At 44.6% G+C, this 24,550-nt stretch overlaps 3 protein-coding genes across 8 annotated transcripts in view; 2 read left to right on the top strand and 1 right to left on the bottom strand.

Moving 5' to 3' along the window:
• Positions 1 to 10,823, bottom strand: part of IQCK (IQ motif containing K) — a 35,545-nt gene extending 24,722 nt beyond the window's left edge. For 3 of the 4 annotated variants that reach the window (XM_083585387.1, XM_083585390.1, XM_083585389.1), the window contains exons 1-5: positions 10,690 to 10,823; positions 10,115 to 10,209; positions 8,198 to 8,339; positions 7,396 to 7,493; positions 51 to 103 (exon numbers count right to left, since the gene is read on the bottom strand). In XM_083585387.1, coding sequence (XP_083441513.1) covers positions 51 to 103; positions 7,396 to 7,493; positions 8,198 to 8,339; positions 10,115 to 10,209; positions 10,690 to 10,735 — 434 coding nt within the window. In that variant the 5' untranslated portion in view covers positions 10,736 to 10,823. Of the gene's footprint in view, positions 1 to 50; positions 104 to 7,395; positions 7,494 to 8,197; positions 8,340 to 10,114; positions 10,210 to 10,532 lie in introns of all 4 variants that reach the window. The other variant, XM_083585388.1, reaches the window with a different exon arrangement.
• Positions 1 to 24,550, top strand: part of UMOD (uromodulin) — a 268,506-nt gene that overhangs the window by 209,142 nt on the left and 34,814 nt on the right. The window lies entirely within an intron of this gene.
• KNOP1 (lysine rich nucleolar protein 1) lies at positions 10,838 to 23,308 on the top strand. 3 transcript variants are annotated; one of them, XM_083585211.1, is made up of 5 exons: positions 10,838 to 10,975; positions 13,234 to 14,506; positions 16,508 to 16,576; positions 18,042 to 18,119; positions 21,968 to 23,308. In XM_083585211.1, the coding sequence occupies exons 2-5, from the start codon at positions 13,301 to 13,303 to the stop codon at positions 22,277 to 22,279; spliced, it is 1,665 nt and encodes a 554-aa protein (XP_083441337.1). In that variant the 5' UTR covers positions 10,838 to 10,975; positions 13,234 to 13,300; the 3' UTR covers positions 22,280 to 23,308. The 3 variants fall into 3 exon arrangements, with proteins under 3 accessions (XP_083441337.1, XP_083441338.1, XP_083441339.1); XM_083585212.1 differs by having other exon boundaries at positions 10,843 to 10,899; XM_083585213.1 differs by lacking the exon at positions 10,838 to 10,975 and adding an exon at positions 11,861 to 12,065.

Genomic DNA, 24,550 nt, shown 5'->3' with positions numbered 1-24,550 from the left:
AACCAGGTTGGCTGCCCCTGGTTTAATATTTCAAAGCTTAAGTAACTTACTTGTATAGCCATTCGGTTAGGAAATCCAAGGCAATGAATCTTGTCCTTTTCCTCTACAAGACAGAAGATGACGCAAAAATGAGACAAACGTCAGAGCAACAGCCAGCAAGCTTTCCCAGTGGAATGAACAGGCCCCTGCCACAGGTGCCTGTTTTGTATTGTTTTTAGTTCTGCTAGCTTTTATGCTTTCATTATAATTTGTATGTCGCCTTGGAACAGATGTCAGAGGTGATATTATTATTTTTATTATTATTATTATTAACAACAACAAATGAGGTTTGGATAGATGCATCCCCATAGATAAGTAAGATAGATCCCTTCCTACAATGATCCTATCATGGTTTATCCACCTCTGCCAGGCCTGGGAACCTTTTTCTTATGTAGGGCTCTTGACCCAGGAGAAAAGTCAACTGGGGTCGCAGCCAACGGGGAATGGAGCTGGGGCCAATGGCGGAAAGAACCAGAGCCAAAGGTGGGCATTTTTGGCAACAGGCGTAGAGAACTGCAGGCCCAGGTGCTGAAACAGTAGCGTAGGTAGCCAGGGCAGGGTGGTGATGATCCGCACTGGGCGTTTGGGGGTCGTAGGGTGGCAAGGGGTTTTTTAGTGCGTCTGTGCATCGGGGGTTGGATTCTGGGTGGCAGGGGGTTGCTACGCTGCTGTGCTGAATGCAGCCCCCCAGCCTAAACTATCTGGGTCTCTCTCCCCAGGCCACACCCGGTGCCAGCCCTACTGTAAATCCTCAAGAGTTTTTGCCTGGCTGAAATGCATCCTTGAACTTCTGTCCTGCTTGGATGGAGAATGGTAGAGAGGCGAGTGTGTGTGTGTTTAGAAACTAGCCTACTATATAATATAGAAGTTACATTCCTTGCTCCACCCACTTTGCCCCCTGGCCCTGCCCACAACTGGCATGTGGCCCCCGGAAGGTTCTCCACTCCTCAGTGGCATAGCGTGGGGGGTGCAGGGGAGGCCAGCCGCACCGGGCGCAACATCTGGGGGGGGGCGCGCTCCGGAGTCGCCGAAGAGCCTCGGGCGCAGCTGTAGCAGAGCCCCGTGTCTCACGGAACCGACAAGCTGTGCGAGTGTCCGGGCTGAAGGCGTCCGGCAGGCAGCGGCTCTCAGCGCTCGCTTCGGTCCCCGCGCGTCAGGGCCGCGGAGGGCGCGCCAGGCAGCCCCGCCGCCGCCGCCGCAGCTGCTGGGCCATGTTGCATTTTCCTCGCCTCTCTGCCCTCCTCCTCCTCCGGGCAAGCGGCGTCGTTTGGGCGGCAGCGCCAGCGGCAACTCACCTCAGATCACCTGACACGGACCCGCTGCTGCCGCCGTGGCTACCTTACCGTAAATACCCCAGCCCAGGCAGCAGCAAGAAGAAGCTGGCAGCGGCGGCAGGTTAGGGGGCGCAAATTACTTGGCTTGCCCCGGGTTAGGGGGCGCAAATTACTTGGCTTGCCCCGGGCTAGGGGACGCAAATTACTTGCCTTGCCCTGGGTTAGGGGGCGCAAATTACTTGCCTTGCCCCGGGTTAGGGGGCGCAAATTACTTGCCTTGCCCCGGGTTAGGGGGCGCAAATTACTTGCCTTGCCCCGGGTGCTGACAACCCACGCTACGCCGCTGCCACTCCTGCTTAGCAGGATTGCATAGATTTCCCCGCCTCTCTGCTCCACTGCATCCCTCCTCTCTCTCTGACACAAGCACACGCATGAGGTAGAAGAGGAAGTCTGGGATAGCTCACTCGACAGAGCATGGGACTCTTAAATCTCAGGGTCGTGGGTTTGAGCCCCAAGTTGGGCAAAAGATTCCTGCATTGCAGGGGGTTGGACTAGATGATTCTCATGGTCCCTTCCAGTTCTATGATTCCCAGAGTGGCAGTCCAGAAAGAAAGAGTGGCTTCAGTGTTCGGCAAGATGGATTATACCGAGGGCCACATGAAATGAGACGGAGGGCCGCAGGCTGCAGGTTCCTCATCTCAGCTCCGTATTGTTTGGAGCAACCAAAGAGGACACTGCCAGAAACTCATGCAGTCTCTTGCATGCTCTTTATCTATGTCTCCGGATTAAGGCCTAGCTAGGCTTTCATTTATCTGCTGGAATTTACAAGCAGCTTTAGAGGGTGGGAATCCCCACTGGAAGCTGCTTCTTATTCCACCCCGCTCTGAAAGTAAAAGAAATGTGTTCCCTTAAGTTGATATTTATGACACGGAAGCAGAAGCAAATCCTTTCCTGGGATTACAGTTTCCAAGAACAGGCCATTTGGATTGAGGGGATTAAGAGAGTTAATGCAAGGAAACCTCCAGGGTTCTACTCTGCGGCTGAGCTCATCAGCGAGCGCGACTCAAAAGCAGCACCCCTGACGTGGGGGGGGGGCCTTGCTTATTTATTCAAGGCATTTGTGCCCCAACTCTTCAGGCAAAAAGGCTTCCCAGGTGGCTTAGAAAAATCAGTAGTCCGTGCCTTCAGCCTTGCAGTCTAAAGAAAAAAGACAGGATGCATTAGGAAAAAGGAATGGGAGGGAAAAGGTGGAAACGATATTGCAGGCCAAATTTGAAGCCCTGGTGGCGCCTCTCCTCATATTAACCAACCCGGAACCTGCAATCATAATATGAGGTCCTTTTTCATGTGACCCCTCCCATAAGAGGTCCAGAAGATGGCAACACGAAAACAGGCCTTTTCTGTGGTGGCTCCCCATTTGTGGAATGAGCTCATCTAGCACCTTTGTAACGTATCTTTAGGCATTAGGAAGAACCTTTCCTTTATAACCAGGCCTTTGGCTGATGAACTATCTGTAGCCTTTTAAATGTGTTTGTGCCGAGGGGGAGGGAAGATTATTGGTTGGTTCGTTCTGTATTTTGCGTTCTCATTTTGTGTTTTTATGCTGTAAACCACCCTATGATCTTCAGATGAATGAAAATTGAATAAATAATAATGATCACAAGTGGAGAGAGGGCCGTCATAGAATCATAGACTTGGCAGGGACCCCAATGGTCATCTAGTCCAATCCCCTGCAATGCAGGAATCTTGCTTGTAAATGTCCCATAGGCACCTTGCTGGTCACTGTGAGAACAGGATGTTGGACTAGGTGGGCCTTTGGCCTGATCCAGCAGGGCTCTTGCATTCTTACGCCATTCACTTCCATCAGGATTTTGGGGAGATAATTTCCTGCTGGATTATGCAATGGGCTGGGAGTAAAATCTCACAAGGTCTTTTAATACCGTGTCTATTTTAAGCCAAAGTAATAATCTAGACACTTATAAGCTTTCCTCTCTCCCCTCCCACTTCACAAGTTAAATCTTATATTTCCGGTGAAAAATTGCCCAGTGTGCTGCTTCACAGTAAAGTTTGCTCCTTCGCCAGAAAAATAACAATACAGTATAATAACAACTACTGGCTGTCGAGAAACTCCAAGTTTTATTTGTTATTCACTTATTTAAATCTTCTTCTTTTTCACCACCCCCTGTTCTTTAGCCAAAAAGGCTCCCAGATCAATAACAAACAAATCAGTTCTCTGACCTCAGGATTACAATCTAAAAGACACACCAACGAAAAGATGAAGGGGTTGAGAAGGGAAGAGGAATATAAGCAAATCCAGGAGCCAGTTCTAAAAAGTTACAAAGTTCTTATAATGAACTTCTAATGAGGGTATAAGAAAGGACTGAAGGAGAAACGGCTGCTGGAGCCTGATGGAATGTCTACTGCTAGATGACAGGAATGAGCTTGATGGAGTTGCTTTTTTGGTAGAGCTGATGGAGTAGGCTCTGCTCTCCCCTCTCTCCTTCTGCTGTACCCTGATGGAATAGCTGCTGGTAGATGGCAGAAGAAAGGAAAGAGCCTGATGGAGCTGGTATTTCAGCAATGGCAACAGAATAGACCCTGCTGTCTCATCTCTCCCTTTGCTGTAGCCTGATGGAATGCCTGCTGCTTGGATGCTTTTAGAAGCCGCATTGATGCTACAGAACCAGAAGCACTGAAACTTTCTCCAGACCTCTTTGCTTTTAGCTCAACCCCCACTCCCACTCCAAAAAGGATTCAACAACACTTGGGAGCTTCCATCAGCCTGCCAAATCCTGTCTCTTGTGCTACATAAGCAGCACACTCACAGGCTGAACATCGGAAACAGATGGAATGATTGGGAGTTGTTATCGCAGAACTCCCGTTAGGTCACGTCTAGTGTCAATGGGAAGGAAAGTCCCTTGCTGAAAAAGTAACAGACAGCACAGTCGGTTCTGGGTGGTCAGAGAGCTTTGTATCCAACTGAGCTGAACCCGGCTTTCCCCAATCTATCTTCTATGCTATGTCACACATGTAACGTCAAGGAAGCTCATGAAATCACAGACTAGGAACCCCATCTACAAACTAGGTAGCCCCCATCTATTTTTCAAGCTCCAGGAATTTCTCAGCCAGAAAATAAAATAGTAAATGAAGTTTGTATTTGGCACAGCTGTGTGATACTGAACAAATCCAGATATGCACAGGAAACCTCTATACAATGTGTATTGTTATCCAGCAGATGTGTTTGAAACTATTTTCACAATGAGAATAATTTTCCATTCTTTATCGCTTATGTTTTATGCCTTGGGAGACAATACGGTGCAAAAATTATGCTAATATCTTGATGAACAGCTCCTCATCCCCCCCTCAAAAGGCAATTACAAGTAACAATTATGATTTCTTTCCTTTGCAAACAATAGCATCAACTCTCAAAATATTTAGCATAGCCTGTGTACATACCATATATTTAAAGCACATTCCCCACCCCACCCCAGAATCCTGGGAACTGTAGTTTATCCCTTAAAGGTAAAGGTAAAGGGACCCCTGACCATTAGGTCCAGTTGTGGCCAACTCTGGGGTTGCGGCGCTCATCTCGCTTTATTGGCCGAGGGAGCCGGCGTACCGCTTCCAGGTTATGTGGTCAGCATGACTAAGCCACTTCTGGCACACCAGAGCAGCGCACGGAAACGTCGTTTCCCTTCCCACTGGAGCGCTACCTATTTATCTACTTGCACTTTGACGTGCTTTCGAACTGCTAGGTTGGCAGGTGCAGGGACCGAGCAACGGGAGCTCACCCCTTTGCGGGGATTCGAACCGCCAACCTTCTGATCGGCAAGTCCTAGGCTCTGTGGTTTAACCCACAGCGCCACCTGCGTCCCTTACAGGCCAACAATTCCAAGCACCCATCACAAGTTCCCAGGATTATTTGGGGGAGAAAGTGCTTTAAATGTATGTTGTGTACTCAGCTATGACTTACAAGTTGTATACAGACCATTCTCTAAGCTGTTGACAGTGGTAGCGCCATCAAGGTAGGACTTTGGGGCAGAATTCAACTCCCCACCCTCTGACTCAGTAGAAAGAGCAAGAGGACTCCCAAATGCAGCCAAGGTGGTTGACGGCATGTTTAAGTAAGTGCAGGAATACACATTATCATTCAGAGATGGGACGAGACTGTAAGACCATAAAGTTCTCCATGCTTCTCTGCTGATCTTATTTTGAGTTTTCCCTCCCCCTGCTTTTTGTGGCACTTCTTTTAATTGTCACTACTTCATTTTACATGTATATTGCATACTGAAGCCTTGAATGTTATTAGAGACAGAAGGGCAAGAGATGAGCATTTTAAAATAAAAGTAAAATATTGAACAAGTAGAAGTCGGTCGCATACAAAAAAAATGCATTTTACATCACTGTTTAATACAATTGAGACCAATTTTGCTAAAGAAACACATACACAACAGTGATCTTAGGCTTCTATTATCAGCTATTTAATTGCAGGTGTCATTTTGAAATGAGTTTCAGATTGCCCAAGTTGTTATTGCTTTAAAGGAACGTGCTGCTGTTACGTGTGTGCATGTGTTTTAAAAGGGGGGTTGGAAATCAATGTACCATTAATAGCTGCATCTTAACTATGATAAGCCAGTCAGAAAACAAAGAATAAATACAATAGAAATGAAGACTTAATAAGGTTAGCTTCTGCAAAGCCCATCATTAAACCTGCGGGGACCCTCAATTTCAACACACTAATGAGGCATGTGCTACAGCCTGCATGTGCTCTTCGCAAAATACTTAATTGGCCAGGAGCCAGGCTCGGGAAACAACAAACTATCAACCTTAAAACCTTACTCATGCTGCGGCACTTCCATGCTGGGGCACGCTTAACAGGGGGAACCAGGGGATCAGCTTCTAACCTCCGGAATCCAGATCTCTAAGGCCATCAAAACCTCCAAAGTTAAACAACAGAATTCACTCTCACAAGATGTAGTGATGGCCATTGGCTTGGATAGCTTTAGAAGAGGACTGGACAAATTCATAGACGATCAAGCTATCAGTGGCTATTAATGCAGTTGATGGAAACCACAGGGGGGGAAGAGTGTTGTAGTGCTTGAGTCCTGCTTGTGAGCTTCCCATTTGGTTGGCCATGGTGAGAACAGGATGTGGGACTAGATGGGCCACTGGCCTGATCCAGCCAGCTCGTTTCATGTCACAAGGACTGCTTTTGCTTCACCCCCGAAAATGGCAGAGCTGAAGGGATGCACACTCTGGCCTCTGCCAGAAACAAGACTCAGCTCTGTAAGTCAGCTATCCTAGGACTGCAGAGCAGAAGGAAAGCACATCCATTGGACACGGTGCAAAGAGCTGCTGGGGATGTATTGAGTTTAAAGCAGGTTTGGAGAACCTCTGGACCTCTATATGTTGCCAAACTACAACTTCTATCTGTCCCGGCAAGCATGGCCAAAGGCCAGGGATGATAGGAGTTGTAGTTCAGCAACATACAGAGGACCAAAGGTTCTCCCACACCTGCTTTAAGGGCTTGTTTTGTGTGTGTGTATCACTGCAATCTGTTGTAAGCCACTTTGGGGATCACTAGATCAAAAGGCAGGATATAAAATAAATATTGGATCTTATGACTGTATAATAAATGGCTGAATCTTCTAAAGAAAGATCTGTCAGGAGCCCAGTGTTCTATATGCAACAGAGGCTAGCCTTATCCCTCTGGAGAAATTCACAAGCAATGCAGGATAGTGATGTTCATCCTCTGTAATTTGCCTGCATTTGGAGGCACAGCTGCTCTCACACAGAGAGACCTCATGGCCATCCTATAGACCAGTCTCCCCCAACCTGGTGCCCTCCAGATGTTTTGGCTGACAGCTCTCATCAGCCCCAGACAACATGGTCAAGGATGAAGGAAGCTGTTGAAAGCATCTTGCAGTCGCTGGACTGGGGAAGGCTGCTACATAATAATACTATAAGCTGGTATATAATAATACTATAAGCTGTCTTGAGAACTACAGTCAAGTAGGTACAGAGTAATAGTTTAAAAGAAATCATTACATTTCAGAAAACAAATTAATCACTGAAAACTGACCTCAAAACATTTTTCCTTTTTAGCCTGATGTAGCAGTTCTGCCATTCCTGGTAGAAGCACAGGAAATATGTAGCATTCCAATAATTCTCTTGGAGTACCTGGACAAAAATTATTCTTGAGAATTCATTTTTAAGCAGCGATATTGTTTGTGTTCACACATCACAGCCAAGCCATTATGGCCAGGTTCAGGGTCTCTCTTCTTTCTCTCCCTGGTTGATTTTACTACTACTTTTTTGTCTTGCAAAAGTACAATTCTAATTAAATATGTCCAGGTTGCTCGCTGGGGCAAGGCGGTTTGAGCATATTACACCAATCCTGGTGCGACTGCACTGGCTGCCAATTAGTTTCCAGGCCCAGTTCAAAGTGTTGGTTTTAACCTATAAAGCCTTAAATGGCTCAGGACCGCCTCTCCCCTTGTGAACTGACTCAGATCCTGCAATCACCATCTGAGGCCCATCTTCATGTGAGGTCCAGAGGGTGGCAACACAAGAACGGGCCTTTTCTTTGGTGGCTCCCCATTAGTGGAATTCTCTCCCTTGGGAGGCTTGACTAGCACCTACATTACAGATCTTTAGGCACTAGGCAAAAACGTTTCTTTTTAACTGGGCCTTTGGCTTATTAACATTCTATGCCCTTTTAAATGTCTTTTGGAAGGGGGAATTATTGGTTTGTTTTTGTTTTTTATTATGTATTTTGTCTTCTCATTTTGTATTTTTATGTTGTGAACTGCCCTATGATTTTCGGATAAAGGTTGATATACAAATTTAATAAAAAATAATAAATAAGTTGTACTCCGACTTACAGGTTTTTAGGTCAGGCAGCTCAGGTGATGTTGGTAGGGAAAGGAGAGAAGGGGTCTTTGCAGCAATCGATTCATCAGTAAGAGGTGATTTGCTCTGATCCCCACTCAAATCTGGTGAAGTTTCAGCACCTACAGGAGCCTCCTTAAAATCAAATTTAATAATATAAATACCCTGGTATAATTACAAAAACAACAACAACACATTTTTAACAAGCTGATCCCAAAAAGGAACCCAGACTCAAAGCATAGCCTGGAGCTATTTAAGTGCAGTGAACAGAATGTTATAAATGGACAGGAAATCCAGCTCCAAATAAATCCCCACTTATTCATTTCTTAAATTTGTATCACACCCCTCTTTCTAGAAGAGCCTAGGGTAGCAAACATAAATGTTAAAGCAGTACAATTTAATATAGAATAAAACACTTTTAATTCATTCAAACACAATTGAAAACCATCTAAAACTTTTAGAGCATCTAAACACATTTTAAAACAGTAGTATATTCTCACAATTATTAATTTCATGGCTGTGATGGCCAATATCTCATAGCCATCAAATGCCTGGACAAACAGGAATCATAGAACTGCAGAGTTGGAAGGGGCTCTGAGGATCATCTAGTCCAACCCCCTGCAGGAATCTCATACAGGTGTCTCATATGGGGTTCAAATCTGCAACCTTGGTGTTATTACCACCATGCTCTAACCAACTGAAATACCTAAGAATGTTTTAAATTTTCTCTTGAAAGTCAATGAGGGAGGCAGACACATCTCACCAGGAAGGACATTTCAAAAAAAAGAAAAGAAAAAGGAAACCACCACCAAGAAGGCAGTGTCCTTGGTCTGTGCCAACTGAGCGGTAGCTGGAGACAGCAACAACAACAGGGTCCCCCCTGCCAATAGGAGATCCCTATTGGCTTTACATAACTTCAATTTCCAGAGTTCCCTAAGAAGAGGGACTGATTGTTAAAACCACTTTGGGAACTGTAACTCTGCAAAGGGAATAGGGGTTTCCTAACAACTATCAGCACCAATAACAAATTACAGTGGTACCTCAGGTTAAGAACTTAATTCATTCTGGAGGTCTGTTCTTAACCTGAGGTACCACTTTAGCTAACGGGGTCTCCCGCTGCCGCCGGAGCACGATTTCTGTTCTCATCCTGAAGCAAAGTTCTTAACCCGAGGTACTATTTCTGGGTTAGCAGAGTCTGTAACCTAAAGCGTCTGTAACCCGAGGTACCACTGTATACATCTCTGGATTACCAGGGGGAAGGCATGATTCTGCAGAGATCTCCAGTCTCTACCTGAATTCATGGCAGAGATTCAAATGATATGAACACATGGAAACATCAAACTGACAGTCTATGTCTAGTCATTTCCTACGGGGAGCCCAGGCGCAGGACATGAGGTCAGCCTCCAATCCCCATCTTTTGTTCTGCTGCAGCCTCTATTCGGTGATACAGTGCCTTTGAAGCTGGAGGATCGACACCAAGGGAGAGGAACTGAATCCATACAGAATTGGGGACATTTCAGTTGAGGGGAAAAGTGAGCCAGAGGTGACATGATAGAAGTTTAGAAAATTAGACATGGCAACAGTGGCGTAGCATGGCTTGTCAGCACCCGGGGCAAGGCAAGTAATTTGTGCCCCCTAACCCGTGGATTTGTGCCCCCTAACCCGTGGATTTGTGCCCCCTAACCCGTGGATTTGCGCCCCCTAACCCTAACCCCCAGATGTTGCGCCCGGTGTGGCCGGCCCCCCCCTGCACCCCCCACGCTACGCCACTGCATGGCAAGGAGAAAGGGGGGGGGTTCTTACTTTCTCCTAACACCAGGATGCATGGACATCCAAATGAAGCTGAATGTTGAAAGATACAGGATGGATAACAAACAAAAAGGGCTTCTTCACACAGCAATTGTCTTTACCTGGGAAGCAACTACAGGCTCCTGCTTAGGTTCGGGCGCAACCTCCCTCTTCTGGTCCAAAGTGTCAGGATGGGGAGGCTGCATTGCTTCAAATTCTGGGGAGGGGGAGAAAGAAAAGGAAAGGGGGGGTGAAAGTGTCAGGTTTTCGTTGCTCCTAGGCAGTGCCGGATTTCCGTATAAGCTAAAAAAGCAATAGCTTAGGGGCCCAAAAAATGTAAAGGGGGGGAAAAACTGGATGTAGATTTCCAAAGTATAAGATAAAAAATAAAACAAATAAAACCTACATACAGCAACAGTGTTTTGTGTTGTGTATGGACCTATTAGGTCCAGAAATTACCATGTAGCATATATTCAACACAAAAAAAGCGACAATTTGTTGTTGACAAAGGGCAGCTGGACATTTAAAGGGCCCCTTTACCTTCAGTATATTAGGGCCTCATCAAACCTAAATCTGAACCTGCTCCTACGGAAGGTCTGGATAAATCACGCCCCCAATTTGCACCGAGGCATTTGCCGAAGATGCGGGCAAAAGGGGGGCAACGCGGGGGGGGGGAGGGGAGAGGAGGGTCTCCCACCTGCGCAGATTTGCTCCCAGAGGTTGGGGGCCGGGAGTTCCTCCATAGCAGCCGCGGCAGGAGGAGGAAAGGGGAGCGGTTGCTAGGCAACCTCAAAGCCGCGGGCGCCCGGCGGCGGTTTCCCCGCTAGGCCGCGGCGCCTGTTTTCCTTTCCGGGTCAGGCCGAGCGAGGCGAAGTGTTTTCGCGGCTTTCGAAGAAGCGGCGCCCAGGTAGGGGAGGGAAGGAGCTGGGGTCGTAGGAGGAGGCAGGCAGGCCAACGGGCCCCGCTTCCCTTCCTCAGGACAGGTGAGTGGCGGGGGGGGGGGGAGAAGGCTAGAGGGGGGGTCGGTTTCTGTGGGGCGAGGGGAGGCTTTGGCTTCCGTAGGGCTGGGAGGCCTGTGACCCACAAGCAGCGGTGGGGTGGGGGGAGAACTGCGGCCTTCCAGATGCTGCCGGCCTCCCGGCTCTCCTGACTCCCAGGCCGCGTGGCTCATGGCCGAGGCTGCCGTGGGAGGAGCTGGGAGTCCAGCAAGATCGCAAGAGTCCTGATGTCCATGTCATTAAGTTTTATTTTTTTATACTGCCCTTCATCCGAGGGTCTCAAGGCGGCTTGCGGCAGAAAAAACAACAACAACGCAGGCATACGTAACGTAATAAACAAAATAATCACACACACACACACACACTCACTTTTTTGAAAGGCCACAGGTGGTTTAAGTAAGTAGCCAAAGGCCTGGGAGAAGAGAAACATTTTCACCTGATCAGAATCAGAAGAATCTTTATTTTGCATCAGCCACTAGCCATAGCAATAAAATAAAATAAAACATACTGACGAGAGAGGTGAAAACTTAACTATAGAAGATACATTTGGGGGGAGGTTACATCAATAATCAAATAATAGACCTTATTCTAATTGCCCCCGCTAAAAACCTTGCAGTTTTTGCTGTCACCTGATCATCTTGATCTGCTAAAAGAAAGGGGACAGTAGCAGTGGTTGGGCAACCCAGCGTAGACAATAATAGAGGGGTAATAACCTCAAATCTTTTTATAAAGAGTGCAAGCCAGAAGCATATGAGCCACTGACTCAATTCTGCACGCCTAAAGAGATGCAACAAAGTATGGTTTTAAAAGCGTGGTCGTGATTTATTTGCTTTTCGATTTTATTGTTTTGTCTTTTTGTAAACAGCTTTCAAAAGAACGAACAAGCAGTGTATAAATTGTATGAAAAATGAATAAGCTTCTCTGGGGGAGAGTGTTCCACAAACACGGAGCCACTACAGAAAAGACTTGTTCTTCTGTTGCCGCTCCTGGTTTGACACCAGGATACCTAAAAGATTGTCACACCCCATATATGCCCAGCCAGCCACTGTGCTCTTCCGAAGAGGGCTTCATGCAGGTACCATCTTTACAGGAAGTCTGTCCCACAGGGCCTTTAGCGTGGTGGCACCCCCCCCCCTTTTGAATTCTCTGCCATTAACTACCAGGCAAGTGCTGCCTCTGCTGTCCTTTTGGCATCTGCTGTCTTGTTGACCATCCAACAAGCCTTTTAAATTGAGGTCCTTATTCCAGCCTGCATCTGAACTATTTTTACCTGTTTTTTTTAATAAAAAATACGAAGTTGTTTTTAATTGTTTTCTATGTGGAACTGTTTTCGTTATCTTTACACTTGCATAGGGTTGTAACTGTTTTATTTGATTTATAATTACACATTTTATTGGTATAAGTCACCTTGTGGTGAAGGAAAAGCAAGAAATCTTACCTAATAAATAAGGGTGGGAACGCATATTGTTTGTCCACATGGAAATGTGTGATAAGATGGGGGGAAAGAGACCCAGTATGTATGAAGTGCTCGTGAATATGTGCCTTTAACACTATTTTTTTCTGTATACCTTCCTGTCTGACTCCTTTTGCACTGTTAAATATAAGAGCACAAGAGGAGCCGTGCTGGATCAGTGCAAGTGCCCCAACTATCATAGAACTGTAGGGGTGGAAGGCATCTTATATTTACAGCAGCCATTTGGATGCCTATGGCAAGCAGGACATGAGAGTAAAAACACTCCTGTTGTTGTCACCTCAGAAATGGTCATTCAGAGGCCTGTTGCCTCTGATTCTGGATATAGTACATACAGAAATCATGACTAGTTGCCATTGACCACCTTATCCTTCATGAAATTGCATAATTCCCATTTAAAGCTCTCTAATCTGGCTGTATGCCCACAGTCCGCTGTAACGAAGAATGTCACTGGAATTGCTTGCAATGAAGGACAGTGCTACTTATTTAACTTATTTAAGAGTGTAGAGATCATCTGCTTCCCCTGCAGCAGAAAATGTGTCAAGCATGGAAATAGCTGCCAAAAAAGAGAGATCGTGGCTCAAGTTGCTGATAAATTATTAGTAGCCTAATGTGTTTCAGCAAAAAAGCATTATTCTTCTCATGGGAGAAGGGAGAGAGGAACACACAAACCTGGAGGGAGGCTAAGCTTGTTCACATCTTGCTAAACTATAATGATACCACTGTGGTAAGTTACTACTTGGTAAATGGGTGTCTGCTTTTTGTTTTTCAGAATAGTCATAAAGGATGCAAGGAACAAAACTGATAGATCTGTGCAGATAAATAATAAAGTTAACGCTATGGTTAGAAACCAGGCAGTTGTTATAATAGAAGAAAATGGCTATTATGATTTACAAACCAAAGTCAAGGCAAAGAAAAAGAAGCGCTTGGTAAATGGAGAGGGTTCAGATCAGATAGAGTCAATGAAGAAAAATGCTTCCAAATTGAAGAGCAAAGGTGGTACAAACCTTCCTATTGTTATAGAAAGCAGTTCAGATTCAGAATTATTAAAAGAAACTGTTGAAATGCCTAAGAAGCTCAAGAGAAAAGGAACACAAAGATTTTCTTGTGATCAAGATGGTGATTGTGAGATTTCTAGTAAAGAGCTGCCATTAGAACAGCAGGAAGCCCCTTTTTTCATTAGTAAGAAACGCAAAAGGGATATTCCAGACAGTGATGGAGTTGGTGATGGATTTCCTGCAAAGAAAAAGAAGAAAAAGAAAAAACACAAACCTGCTCACTGTGCAATACAGCTTAGTGGAGAAGATGAGGATGAGCCTGTAAAACACATCTCCAAAAAACAAAAAACCATTTCCCAGGAGACAATGTTTCAGACTCTTGTCCGAAATGCTGCAGGTGACAGGGATATTGTAAAGAAAAAAAAAGTTTGCTGTTTAAAAGAAAAAGGTATTGCCAACACTGTACACCAGTTAGAAGAAGAATTAGGTTGCAAGAGGAGAGCTCTTGGTTTTCAACAGCATCTAGAGGGCACAGCCAATGTATCAGAAGAAGAAAGCAAAGTAATGAAGAAGAGGAAGAAAAAGAAAAGAAAGCAACCTCTTCTGACCTCAGAGGATAATCAGGAAAATCAGTCTTGTGTTTCTATTGAAAGCCAACCAAAACAAAAATCTAAAACAAAGCCAAGCAATGGCAAGGAGAAAACAGGTCTGATTTCAAACTCTGAACGAGACAGCCAAGTGAAGAAGAAGAAGAAAATGAAGAAGAGGAAAACCCAAACCAAAGTTGCAAGCGATCATCCAGCTCTCTTGGAGGATGATGGAGATGTGGCTACAAATGAGAGCTGGTCAGCAACAAAGAGGACTAAGAACGCCCCCAAATCCAAAAAGGTGCAAGACCATGTAGTGAGCTGGGAAGATGGCAGATCTGAAAATGACAGCAGGCAGCACATCAAGAAGAAAAAGAAGAAGGACCGGGAGAACAGAGGCGCGAAAGCCTGTGAAGAAGAGCCCAGTTTCAAGAAAGCAAAGATTAAACAAGAAGCAAAGGTAGCTTCTAAATAGAACTTGCTATTTGCCATTTCTTATGTAGTTTGTTTTTATCCCACCTGTCTTCCAGTAAGGTCAGAGTGTCATGTGTGATTCTGCTTCCCTCTCCCTTGCCCTCCCCTGCCCCCATTTTAGCATTAAGAGTGCCCGATGGGCTAATAATAATAATAATAATAATTAAAAAAATATATATTTATACCCCGCCCTCCCCAACCAAGACCGGGCTCAGGGTGGCTAACAACCAATAATAAAAACAAGTTGATTAAAATGCAACTTAAAAACAAGATTAAAATACTACATTAAAACATTAAGATGCAGCCTCTTCACAGGAGAAAGGAAAAAAGAAAGAGGGGGAGGGAATCAAATTGGCTCCAAGCCAAAGGCCAGGCGGAACAACTCTGTCTTACAGGCCCTGTGGAAAGAAATCCAATCCTGCAGGGTCCTGGTCTCATGAGACAGAGTGTTCCACCAGGCCGGAGCCAGAGTTGAAAAGGCCCTGGCTCTGGTTGAGGCTAATCTAACTTCCTTAGGGCCTGGGACCTCTAGGTAGGTTGGGTTGGGCTGGGAAAGTGTAGCTCACCCAAAATTCATGGCTGAATGAGAATTTGAAACTTTTAGCATTCTTTGAGAATGTCAGTAAGCATGTAAGTAGGGGTGACCCAGTCAACATTGTGTCTTTAAATTTTTGAAAACCTTTTGTCATAAAGCTCCTCACCAAAGACTTTTGGGATAAGAGGACAGGATAAATAAACTTGGAAGCAGAGAGTAGAAATAAATACACAGTTCTTACCATGGAGAAATGTAAGAAGTGGGGATTTCAAATCCCCACTCATGTTTGAGTGGGGATTTGAAGCCTGGTCTTTCAGGTCCTAGTCTGATGTTCCAAGCACTACGCCACACAGGGTCTTTGGGGTGGTTATGACCTCTCCTTTCAGTTATCTGTTCTTTCTCTACTACCACAATAATGTGGTGATACCCACCAATTTGGACAGCCTTAAAGGGGGATCAGACAAATTTGTGAAGGATAAGACTGTTGGTGACTAATAGCCATATGATAGCTTTCTTGCTTCCAATATCAGAGATGGTATGCATTCAGACACCAGTTGCTGGAGATCACAAGTGTGAGGGTGTTTTTTGTTCTCCTGTTTGTGAACTTCCTGTCGCCATCTTTTTGGCCACTGTGGGAACAGAATGTTGGGCTAGATGAGCTTTTGGTCTGATCTTATCTTGGCCATGGCTACCAGTAACGTCATGAAAAGATGGCAGGGCTCCAATAGCCACTCTGTGCTATTCCTTTAATCTTCCATTTTTTTTAAAGTAATATTTATTAAGAGTTTAAAGATTACAAAAAAAAGAAAAAGAGTTAAACAAAGCAAAACAATACAATACAATACAAAAAAAGACAAAAACACTGCTTATCTTAACAAAACAAAAGCAAGAACAGAAACAATTAAAAACACATCCAATATTTCCATATCTTGTCTTTCATTTACTTGTTTCAACGACCTCCTCACACCTCCCTTTTTTGTATTCCAGTTCAGTTAGCTATTTCAGCAAATCCTTTCCAGCTTTCTCATTTTTTGTCCTATAATTTATCTTAACCCAATCTAACCTTATTTTTTCCCCTTTGGCCCAATAAACAATCTATTCTTACTTAATTCTTTATAACATTCCTACTAAAGCCATATAGCTTCATTCCAACATCCTTCTAACATTCATTAATTTTACAGTGTTTCTGTAAATAGTCTTTGAATTTTTTCCAATCTTCTTCCACCAACTCTTCTCCCTGGTCTCGGATTCTGCCAGTCATTTCCGCCAGTTCCATATAGTCCATCAACTTCATCTGCCATTCTTCCCGGGTGGGTAGATCTTGTGTCTTCCTCCTTTAATCTTCCATTTTTATACCATTCTTTTGGTGTAATGTGGAATGCTAACCATATCACACTTAAACATGAGCGGGTTTTCCCGGTGATACTCAAAATGTGTACTCTTGTTTTTCAGGAAGGGGATGAAGAAATAAAAGTGGTGGCGTTTAAGAAAGGAAACTGCGACGAAATACAAATAGACAAGGTACAACCTTATTCTTTTGTGGCTCTTTTGGAGTCTTATTGTGGCACATATTAGTCTGATTTGGATAATGTTCTGTGTTTGGCTCACATGGACGTGGTGAAGCAGGATCTCATCTGCATGTCCCGCCCTCTCAGGATGCCCATCTTGGGCTATGCCAGACTTTTATGTGCTGCTTCCCAGTTGGTGACTATGTGGCTTTCGGGTTAGTGACTATGTGGCTCAGACTTATGTAGGTTGTGGATTATGCTCCTAGTCATTATCACTTGATTTATATACCACATTTTCCACAAGAACACCTGTGTTTAAAAGCATTTCACATACAAAACAGTCACTGATTGATCAACCATAGTTTAGACAATCAAACTGTGATGAGTTTTGGGCTCACACGGTCCCCTCTTCCACTTCTCGTACAAAGATGGAAGAGCGGGAAGCGAGAGCATCCAGCCTCAGAGTTGACACAGCTTGTTCCCACCAGTCACGTATAACCCATAAACTGTAGTTTAATCGGTCATCTGAACCAAGGTGTTGTTTGGGCAACTCCAGTGTGAGAAAAGTGGCTGTTTTAGGATAAGATTGTATGATCCTCTGTAAATTGAGAATTGTATCAAGAAGGGGACCTGTTATCTAGCAGATAATTGTGTTTCACGACTCTAACCATGGAAGGACTCAGCTTCAGGCACCACCTGCAGTTCTGCTGCTTTGGCCACCTATTCTTGCTCTGTGGTTGTTCTGTAATTCTGGGCACAGCATCAGATGTCCAAAGCCAGCCTTACTCCCCAAGTGCTGGATTCAAATGTGTTGGTCCTTTGTGAATGAGATGAGTTTAGAAGTCCTGAGGCTTTCAGATTTGTCCTCTCCCCACCTCCACTTGCTCTTCTTCTTTCCTGGTCTTCCTGATAAGCCCCCTTTGTTTTGTCAAGCTTACTTGCACTTTTTTTTTTATGGCTACAGGCACCTACTTTAGAACAGGAGAGTGGTATTTCGGGCACTCTGGAAATGTATCCAGGAGGCACTGGGAAGGTTGCCCATCTCTGATGCAAGGGAATTTTGAAACTGGAGTAGCTGGCTGGGGAGGGCAACTGGATAATGCCAAAAGGGTTCAAAATGTCTGATTGTTTCCATGGGTATTTTATCATCCCTCCTTCATTGCCACTCTTTTCCATGTACACAGTTTGAGGTCATCCACTACCTGCAGTGTTCTCAGAGCCAAGTAAATGTAGCCTCCCAGTCTGTAAAACATCTTTTCTGTGCATTTGTGTATTTGAGAACTGCTTGTCTTGCAGATGCTTTTTGCCTTCGCAAATTCTTGTATGCATAAAAGGGTTGAAATCATGCCTTTTCTTTCCTGCAAGTAACATTTTGGACACTTCTCCCCTCAACTTCTTGACGTTTCTAACCAGTTTTACAATCAAACAATATATTTTTTTGCCCTCATGCACGTATTTTCCCCATTTTTCCATGCCAGTTGAGACGGCAGGCTCTCCAAGAAGAGATTGACAGGGAATCTGGCAAAATGAAGACTGTCAAGGAAGAGGGAGAATCGGTAAGCACGAGCTCTGCAAGAGCCCAGGTAGCAAGGACAAAGCATCCCTCCCCTGTGGTTGGCTTGCGATGCTAGTCATGTCTGTGGTTTGGCACGCCAATCTCTCATCTGATTGGAAACTTGAGGTCATGCTGTAGAACAAATGAGTCCAGTCTTTAGAGATGCTGAAACCAGAGCACTCTGACCTCCAGAAAACTGTGATTCCAGTTGTTAATCCTGAAAAATAACATTTTTGCTCCGATAGTTCCTTAATGGAATTAGTTGTGATATCTTTGCTGTAGAATTTTTTTGTGTTTGTTTGTTTCTATTTGCTGTGGAATATAAATAACAGTAGCCCTTGGACATAGCTGTCACGCTCTGATTAGCACTGCCATGTTTCTTTTCTCCATGACTGCAAAAGATGACCAGTCAGAGGTAGAGAATCTGAGGGAGCCTACCTTTTCCCTTCATTTAGTGGACTGCACCAGCTAATACTCTTAACTGCAGGAGGCAGTTGCCCCCTTTGAAGAATGTGGTCCCCAAATCCCTGGCGGAAATGAGCTAGGCTGTCTTGGGAGCTGGAGTAATGGCACAGTTGAGGTTCTCTGTGTTTGCTGACTTAGATGGGGAAATTGAGTCTTAAATTGCCAAGAGGGGTGTTAAAAGGTTTCTGTACTTTAGGTGAATAGGCCATCTTGGGTATCGATTGGCATCTGCTCACATTAGAAGTCCAGCTGTCTCAAAGGGCCACTTCACACATGACAGATTTCCTCTCTGAATTATCACTTCTGTGTAAAAGCATAAGAGCCTCTGTTGGATCAGGCCACTGGCCCAACTGATCCAGCATCCTGCTCTCTCAATGGGCAACATCCAGATGCCTATTGGAACCATGCAAGCAGGAGCTGAACTGTACTCTCCCCGTTTGTGATTCCCACTAACTGATATTCAGAGGCGTAGTGCCTCTGACAGTGAAGGTATGCCTAGTCTAAAGGTATGTGCTGAAAATAAGCTGGTCTGCCTCTGGTCACTGCCTGGATGGTAGACTACATTTGCTGCCCTGGCTAGTCCTATCAGTTATAGTATTATAGAATTGTAGAGGTGGAAGGAACCCCCAAGGGCCGTCTAGTTCAACCCTCAGCAGTGCAGGAATCACAGCTAAAGAACCCCTGACAGATGGCCATTCAACATCTGTTTATAAGCCTCCAGTGAAGGAGAGTCCAGCACCTTCCAAGATAGCCCACCCCCTGTCAAATAGGTCTTACAATCATAAAGTTATTCCTACAATCATAAAGTTATTCCTAGACTGCTAGGATAGCTCAGTCGGTAGAGCATGAGACTATTCATCTCAGGATTGTGGGTTTGAGCACCACATTGGGCAAAATATTGTTGCATTGCAGGGGACTGGACTAGACCCTCGTGGTGCCTTCAAACTCTACAATTCTATATTTAGTTGGAATCTTCTTTCTTGTAATCTGAATCCATTGGTATAGATTCTGCCGTCTAGAGCAGGCTTCCTCAAACTCGGCCCTCCAGATGTTTTTGGCCTACCACTCCCATGATCCCTAGCTAGCAGGACCAGTGGTCAGGGATGATTGGAATTGTAGTCTCAAAACATCTGGAGGGCCGAGTTTGAGGAAGCCTGGTCTAGAGCAGCAGAAAGCAAGCTTGCTCCATCTTCATTTGACACCCCTTCAGATATCTGAAGGTGTCTGTTTCCTCTCAAGTCTTCTCTTCAGGCTAAACATACCCAGCTCCTTCAACTATTTCTCATAAGGCTTGGTTTCCATCGTGGTCGCCCTCCTCTGCAAATGTTTCAGCTTGTCGTTAAAACTGTAATGCCAGGTGGATGCTGGCAACCTCTAAAAGAGTTGTAGGGTATTTCAGGTGAAGGAAGCTGGACAATATTTTTTTTTTTTGTAAATGCCCAGTTGTGCTTTAAATGTGCAAATGTCTAGATGGCTGTAGAGTTGTCCTCCAGCTGACATTTATGCAGGGAATCCCAATCCCTTGGTGACGGCCTATCAGAATGCATTAGCACCTGGAAGAACAGGAGTGGCAGAGCCCAATGGCAAGCTTCACAAAAAGCAGCTAAAAAGGGTAGGGAAAAATAAAGACATGTTGGAGAGCTGCTCAGAGTTAACCTCCAAAATTGCAGGGTTTGGAAAAGCTGTTCTTACGCCTGCACGAATCTCACCACCACCACCACTAAGTAGAATTAATTGTTTGCAAGCTGACATGTCTGGGTGCAGAAGCTGAAAATGGAGGAAGTCTAGACAATTGGAAAGAAGAGTTGGGCATGGTAGGAAATGAAAAATCAGAAGGCAGTGGTTCAGAGAACATCTCCCATAGGACTCGTGTCTTTCTGTTGGTTCCCTGGGTATGCCTGGAGGGCTGTCACTGCCTCTTTTGTTTTGACTGCTGTTGCTGTCACCTACTGATGGTGAGAGGAAGCAGGGGGAGGGATTGGGGAGGGTGAGAGGGAGAGGCAATGCATGTGTGCGTAAATGTGGGGAGGGGGATGGAAAGGAAGGGAGAACATTTATTCTCTTGAATCATCTCTCCCTCTTGTATACCCAACAGAGCAGCGCGCTCTGCAGGTGAGGCCCTCCTCCAGATACCACCTTATCTGGACATCGTACAATGCAGGAATCAGGCCTTTAGCATGGCACCTACGCTTTGTAACTCCCTCTCTTTACATATGAGATAGGCACTGTCTCACTTGTCTTCCTTGGCACCCGTTTCCTCTTCCAAACGAGCCACTTAAAGGGAGATTGTAATCCCAATCTTTATTTGTGTTGGACTTGAAATTGTTTGAACACAACGCTTTTATTGTCTTGATGTTTTTACTGTTAAGTGGCTTTGGACTGTTTTAAGGGAAGTGATTCATAACTAAATAGATGCATAGGAAGCTGCCTTATTGTTCATCTAGCCCAGTATTAGCTATTCTGACTGGCCGTGGCTCTTCAGGTCTCAGAAAAGGGCGTCTTCCCCATCTCCTGCTTCCTGGCCCTTTTAAAGAATTTGAGTCTGGGAACCTCTGTCTGCAAAGCACATACTCTACCACTGAGCCTGGCGTGGGGAATCTCTAACCCTCCAGATACTGCAGAACTACAACACTCACCATCCCTGACCATTGCTTGTACTGGCTGGGGCTGTTGGGAATTGTTGTTTGGCAGCAATCTGGAGGGCCAAATGGTCCTCACGCCTGCGCTAAGCTGTTACTAGTTCTGGCCTGTGCCTCTCTGCCTCCTGCACCTTCCTCACTTATTTGCATTGATATACTTATATAGACAATCCTGTACTTTGCAGAAGGTATGCTTACTAAGATGCAGCCTTTGCTGTCTTGCTCAGGCCATAAGGCATGTGCCATCTTCTAGCATGAAAAGACAGTGCAGTGCCCAGCACATTTTTTAAAAAAAAATATTTATAGATTCTACATTTCATAAGAATACAGCAAAATAGTAGACACCATACGAAATTGCAGTAAGATCAATAAAAATGAGTGGGAAGAGGATAGAAAAATAAACATTTCAGAGGCCTGTCTGTTTTAAGAGTTTTCAGGAAACATCTGAAAGGAGGCGCAGGGGCGGGGGGGGATTCCTGTCAATCCTCTAGTGGCAGGGAGTTCCATAGGGCAGGGCCTGCCACACCAAGGGCTTGGTCCCTAGTAAAGGCTGACTGAACCTCAGGGATGTGAGGAAGCACCATCAGACAATCTTAGTGGTTGAGTTGGAGCACTGTGAACATGTAACCCTGCATCACACTGTTCTCCTGTTTTCCTTCTTTGGCTATAACCTGCATTTGGTTGGCTAATAAACTTGATTTAGGTCCTTTGGGGCACTAATCCACACTTGTGCCTTGCATTTCAGGATGTCCATTTTGGCCAGTGGACCACAGCAACCTTTGAAAATTCAGAGCAAAAAACCAAGTTCCTCCGGCTGATGGGTGGATTTAAGAAGGGTCCTGTACCAGTCCAAGGTCCTCCAGCACACGCCTCCAAGCTGAACATGGCTTTGGACAAGAGCAAAGAGCAGAACCTGCAGCAGAAGCTACAGACTGAATTTGAGAAGGCGTTAGCTTGGAAGCACCACAGAGGCATCGGCCTTGGATTTCAGCCTCCCATTCAGAAGCAGGTGCACATAGATAAATTTGCATCAAGATCTATAAAATTTGAAGACTGAACTATCAGGGAGGCTTTCCTAAATCATGTTTGGTTTCCTTAACAGTGTTTCTTCTGGGGGAGGGCTCAGGGGGAGAACAACATTTGTTGGAATGACTAAGAATGCCAGCAGGCATCAGATTTCTAAAAAAATGTCGGTGGCTAAATGACCTCTCAACAAAATCGTTGGATTCGCTCGTGTTTCAGACAGGTAAAAAAATCTCAAGATATCTTTATCCCATTACTTTTGGCAGCTGGTGTTTGTAAATGTCCAACTTCATTTTTGAAATGTTCATTAGGCTAGTTGTTGGAGGAGGAATGGACATGAAGTTATTGGTCATTTAATGGATTGTCTGTTCACCCTGGCACCCTTTGCTTCCAAGCTTACTTTTCAGTAGCCCGGAGCACTGGGATTAGACCCACAGTACAGTGGTACCTCGGGTTAAGTTAATTCGTTCCGGAGGTCTGTTCTTAACCTGAAACTGTTCTTAACCTGAAGCACCACTTTAGCTAATGGGGCCTCTTGCTGCCGCCACGCCGCCAGAGCACGATTTCTGTTCTCATCGTGAAGCAAAGTTCTTAACCTGAAGCACTATTTCTGGGTTAGCGGAGTCTGTAACCTGAAGCGTATGTAACCTGAAGCGTATGTAACCAGAGGTACCACTGTAGTGACAGAATGCCCACAGCTAATGAGTTCAGGAGAGACATGGGTCTGAACAGGCTGAAGCAGCAGAAGCTGGGTTAACTATGTCTTACCATGCTCCCAAAAAGCTGAACAAAAGATGTCCAGAAATGAAATGTCGACTGCTGCCTTTTGATTGACACATCTGTTGCCCGATAGTCAGGAGAACACGCAAAGTACAATTTAAATAAGCAGTGCACTTGAAACCCTGCGTCATCTGACTTGGTCAGTCTTCAATAGACTTTATGAAAAGCCATGCATAAAATGATTTGTGCAGCAGTGTCCCATTCAGGTTTCACAGAGCGTTTGGGATACTTCCAGCATCCAGGGCTTCCATGTCTAAGTCGGTTATTTTTTAAAATAAAAATAGGTTTATTCTTAAAAAAAGGTTTAAGAATAAATTAATGAGGTATAAGTATTGATGTGTAATTTTAATAAGGTGAAATTGGTTTTTTCTTTTCTTTTTTTTTAAATTAAGTGAAAATAAGGTTGTTAAAAATAAATGGAGGAAATGGAAAAAAGAAGTAAAGTAAAATAACAGTATGTTAGAATAAATGTTTAAGTTAAGGTGAAGAAATAAGTTAAGGACTTGCTGAATTGACAATTTAAATTGGAATACAAGAAGGGGAGGTGTGAGGAGGTCTGAGAAACAAGGTTGAGGAAAATAAGTATCAGAAACTGTATGTGGTTTTTTTTTCTATTTTTCTGTTTAGTTTTGAATATGCTTTTTTGTGTTGTTTTTATTTTGTTTATTTTTTTTGTTTTTGTTTGTTGTGTGTTTTTTGAAAATACCAATAAATATTTTAAAAAAAAAAATTTTTTTAAAATAAAAATAAAAATCCACAACCAATAGTTGGCATGAGATGTCTCAAAATACGATCCACCCCTTTTTGGAATAATCACAGAACTTTTTCGTCGTAGTTGCTTTCTAGGTACAGTCAGGGGTTCCCAAACTGCTCTGTGGGCCATCAGTGGTCTGCAAAGCTTCAGGTGATCCGTGGTATGTCTGTGGGTTTGTGGTTGAAGGCGGCACATCCATCACAGTAAATATTCATAGTGATTTTTAATTGCATTTCATTGCTGCTTTTGTTTCTTATGTTATTCATTGTATTACAGTTTCACCTGATGTTCACCTGCTGTTAAGCTGAAATGATTGGGTGGTGGAGGTAGGTGAAATAGCTAGGAGTAGCTTTGGGTCTGGGAACTGTTTCTTGTCAGCAGTTTATGCACTCAGAGTTGTAATCCCACTCTCCCATCCATCTACTTTTTTATCTGTAGGGAGAAAGATACGGGAACTTGCATCTTTTTCTCTTTGGTGGGGGGTGAATGGGAAATCTTCTGAGTGGACAGGGCAAGGAGAGTTAAAACAGGCCCTTCTTCTGTAAGCTTGTTCTCGGTTCAAGCTGAAGCCATGCCAGAGCTGCATTGGATCTTTTCCCCCTGAAAAGAATTAGCAGGGGGAAACAGCCATGGCTCTTACTGTATCATGAGTTGAAGTCACAATGAACAGGAAACTCATGACATTCCTGTATGTTACAAATCGAGATCACAAGCCAGTCCTGTTCCAGCCTGCACTGTATAATCCCTACCCTGCACGGTAGGAAGAGTTCC

This window comes from Podarcis filfolensis, assembly GCF_964270895.1.
Source record: "Podarcis filfolensis genome assembly, chromosome: 14".
Lineage (NCBI taxonomy): Eukaryota > Metazoa > Chordata > Lepidosauria > Squamata > Lacertidae > Podarcis > Podarcis filfolensis.
The sequence above is the reverse complement of the archived record's forward strand: the minus strand, read 5'-3'. Positions and strand labels throughout refer to the sequence as shown.